Source organism: Austrofundulus limnaeus, unplaced genomic scaffold (assembly GCF_001266775.1).
Source record: "Austrofundulus limnaeus strain Quisiro unplaced genomic scaffold, Austrofundulus_limnaeus-1.0 Scaffold767, whole genome shotgun sequence".
Lineage (NCBI taxonomy): Eukaryota > Metazoa > Chordata > Actinopteri > Cyprinodontiformes > Rivulidae > Austrofundulus > Austrofundulus limnaeus.
The window spans coordinates 108,597-112,661 of NW_013953169.1; the positions used below are offsets into that span (position 1 = coordinate 108,597).

The 4,065-nt window shown below is 40.5% G+C and overlaps 1 protein-coding gene across 1 annotated transcript in view; it reads left to right on the top strand.

The window, feature by feature from the left end:
- Positions 1-3,005: 3,005 nt before the first annotated feature.
- hsf4 (heat shock transcription factor 4) overlaps positions 3,006-4,065 on the top strand; it is a gene marked incomplete at its 5' end in the record, with an annotated part of 17,499 nt that continues 16,439 nt past the window's right edge. Inside the window, 1 exon segment of the mRNA XM_014028477.1 lies at positions 3,006-3,101. Within this exon segment, the coding sequence (XP_013883931.1) occupies positions 3,006-3,101 (96 nt within the window).

A 4,065-nucleotide genomic window follows, 5' to 3' on the forward strand; every position in this document is an offset into this window, starting at 1 on the left:
GTCATCGGTAAACTGAAACGTCACTTTTCAGTCCATGGAACACCTCACACTCTCATAACAGACAATGGACGACAGTTCACAAGTCAATGCTTTAAAGACTTTGCAAATCAGTGGGACTTCACACATGTAACCAGCAGCCCTGACTATCCACAGTCTAACGGATTAGCAGAAAGAGCTGTTCGTAGTGCCAAAAGCCTCATGGAAAAATCTCACAGAGATAAAACTGATGTCTTTCTCAGCTTACTCAATTTAAGGAACATACCCCGCGACACCAAACTTGGTTCTCCAGCACAAAGGCTGATGTCAAGACAGACACGCWCTACTCTCCCTGTCTCCAAAGGACTGCTTAAACCCAAAATGTGCAAGCCAGAGGAAGTGCGTGCTGAACTTCTCAGTAAAAGACTCGCTCAAAAGGTCCACTATGACAAAACAAGCCGACCTCTCCAACCCCTATCAGAAGGACAGGTTGTAAGACTTCAAACACTCAAAGGATATGACCGCATAGGAGTTGTGAATGAAAAATGCAAAGAACCCAGATCTTATCTGATACAGTCAGAGGGACAAACATACAGGAGGAACAGAAAGCACATCATACCTGTTGCTGAACCTGCTCCATCTCAGGTCAATCCTCATGACAATCACCAAGACACTGATATACCAAGGCATGTTACAGCCAATGAACATGAATGCACAGAACAGAATATGGACTCTGAGAGCCCCTTGGCCCGAGTTTCAGTCGCTGACCAACCTTTGAATGTGAAAGACAGTCTTTACAGAACCCGCTCAGGTCGTATCAGTAAACCCAATCCAAAATACAGAGATTAGATCTGTYGAGAGCATGTTTGTTGTTATTAAGCTCTGTATGGTGTTATAATACTGACTATAAAAGAGAAGTGCATGTTGAATGTTTGAAACTGTTTGGTAATTAACCTTTATTTTATCTCATTATGATTCTGGGTTATGTCAGACAGTTTGTTAATCACATATTCTGTATTATGTATGTTAATCACATATGTATCATTTGAGTTTGACATGAGTTCTGTGTTGTCAATTAAATGTTAAATGGTATGGTTTTAAAAYGTTTATGGTTATGGGCATTAACTAAAGAAAGGGGATGTAGAATACTGACTGTGAATACAGTTATGTTGAAATTTGACCTCTCTGAGTTACCGTAGGTCTGCACATGCGCAGAGAGTCAAGATGGCGAGGTCACCAGGTGTATGTCTCCTACTGCTCACGTTTTGCCAAATAAACCACTTTCAGATTTAATACCGATGTCGTTTTTTATAAACATGACACAAAACAAAGTCCAATGTTTGGAATGTTGAAAATGTGATAATAATGAATATTCAAAATAAATTGTAGCCTTTATATTTTAATTATTGCTCAAAACTCAAAAAGAAAAAATAAATAGGTCCTCTGGATGGTTCTTCTTTAGTGAAACGTTTCGTCTCTCCTCCAAGAGACTTCTTCAGTCTGAAGAGTTTCAGGTGAAACTCAGCTTTATAAGCTCCGCCTCCACCTGGACAAACAAGTTGGTCACATGAAAATAGGGCCATCGACTAACAATAGGCTTGATTGGCTCTGTTGTTCATAGAGGGTCATGTGCCCCATCACCTGACCGGCTTGCAGCGTTTACATTTTGCAGTTTTGAGGCACCAGTTTCTCTGCAGCGGCGCCAAGAAAACGTGCAGTTAAATAAAACATTCCACATCAGTGAGTTGTGTTTAATTGTAATTTATGAATAAGAAAATGTTTGTTAGAAATTTTTAATTGTACAGTTTTTGATGCTAGGTGCACAAAAAAATGCAGTGAAATCTAAACATTCAGTTTTATTTGCACTGAAAACTCTTTGATTTTTATGGTGACTTAAAAAATGTTTGAGTGTCTTCCAAATCTTATTAGTTATAAAGAGATAAAGAGATTACAAAGATTAACCGTTGCCCACATGTTGGTAAAAACCACAATTTGAGTGTAAAGTTTGTATTTTGTTGCCATCTGCTGGTAAAAGTACTGAAAATACTGTCAAAGCATTTCTCTATGTGAAAAACTAAAAACTAAATAACCTGATGGTCAGCATCTATTTGCTCCACTTGGACTTCAGTCTTGCTTTTAAAAAATATTATTATATAAAAGTACAAATAATCAAGTCTTATTCAAGTGTTTTAATAAAACTTTCATGTTTGAATTTCAACATTTTATTAACTCAGTCAGAAAATATCAGGTGTTTAGTTTGACTGAACCTACAGCTGTTTTGATTTTAACTAAAGCTTTGAACGTCTGCCGGCCTGAAATACACGATGACCCTGGACTTCCTGTGTGACTGACTTTGTTGGGGAATAACGTACAGTTCTGAATTAAAAAGAGGAAACAAAATAAGTTTTAAAAAATTCAGATTATTTTAGTTTTGATTCGATGCTTGCTTTTTAAAATCTCATGGTTGAAGAGCAACTGAAGTCAGGATTAATCAGAAGAGCTCAGATTGTGTTTTCATGTTTTCTGATGAATTCTAACAGGATAAAAACAGTTTCAGTCATTCTCAGAAATAAAACATGACGTGTCTTTTCAGTCACTCTGAGCTCAACCAGCAGCTCTTTGACGGGGACAGAGGCCCATTATTGGACCTCATTGTGTGGACGGGGTTTTGTTCTGGGAGGCCGGGGGTTGGTGGTGGGTTAAATTGTGTGTATGTGTGTGTGTGTGTGTGTGTGTGTGTGCTGACATGGACCTTCTGTGAACACATTCAGTTGGACGACAAGAACAAAGAGAGGACGGCTAAAGGTAAAAACTCTTGTAAAGACACAAAGAAGACGCACAGAGACAGTTTGACCAACTGAGATGGAAACAAAGAGACAAACCTGGGATTATCAGTGACGGAACATCAGAAGTGGACTTTCTCAGACATGGACTAGTTGTGTAAACACACATAATCACACGCGTTTGGTTTGCTGAGGTGGACAGGAGCCGGAGTCGGCATGCAGGAGTCTCCAGGAGCCGTGGGCGTCGATGGCAGCTATGCCAGCAATGTTCCCGCCTTTCTCACCAAGCTGTGGACACTGGTGGAGGATCCAGATACCAACCATCTCATCTGCTGGAGCGCCGTGAGTCTGCCTTCCAAACAAACCACCCATCAGATAATTAGTAATATTATTAACAAGAACAGCACACTAAAAATGGCTGGGTTAAACCAGTCCCTGGTTCACATTAGGACTGAACAGCTTAAGTTAAATACGCTGGATTACCAGTCAATCTGCGTAAAGTGTTCTTCACAAAAATTGGGTTAAATGACTAGTTTGTTGAACAAGAGCTTCCAAAATTTAAGTTTATTTTCAGTTGGTGCTAATTAGCTTGAGCTAACAGCTATTAGCATCCGCTAACTAAAATTCACACTCACTAATACAAACTAAATATTTATTTAAGGTCACAGAAAACAAATAAAACCGAGTCTTTCAGGCCTAATTGTCTGAATGGACTGTTGCTCAGTAACAAATGTGGTCTTGAACCAGAGTTCTGTGATGGTTCTGAGCTTGAGTCAGGGTTCTGGGCTTGGATCATGGTTCTGGGCTTGGTTCAGGGTTCTGGGCTTGGATCATGGTTCTAGGCTTGAATCAGGGTTCTGGGCTTGGATCAGGATTTTGTGATGGTTCTGGGCTTGGATCAGGATTTTGTGATGTTTTGGGCTTGGATCAAGGTTCTGGGCATAAATCGTGGTTCTAGGCATGGACCATGGGCCTGGGCTTGGATCAGGGTTATGGGCTTGAATCAGGATCCTGCGATGTTTTAGATTTGGATCGGGTTCTGGGCTTGAATCATGGTTCTAGGCTTGGATCAGAATTCTGTGATGGTTTTGGGCTTGGATCAGGGTTCTAGGCTTGAATCAGGGTTCTGGGATGTTTTGGGCTTGAATCATGGTTCTAGGCTTGGATCAGAATTCTGTGATGGTTTCGGGCTTGGATCAGAGTTCTAGACTTGAATCAGGGTTCTGGGATGTTTTGGGCTTGAATCAGGGTTCTGGGCTTGGATCAGGGTTTTAGGCTTGGATCAGGGTTCCATGCTTGAATCAGG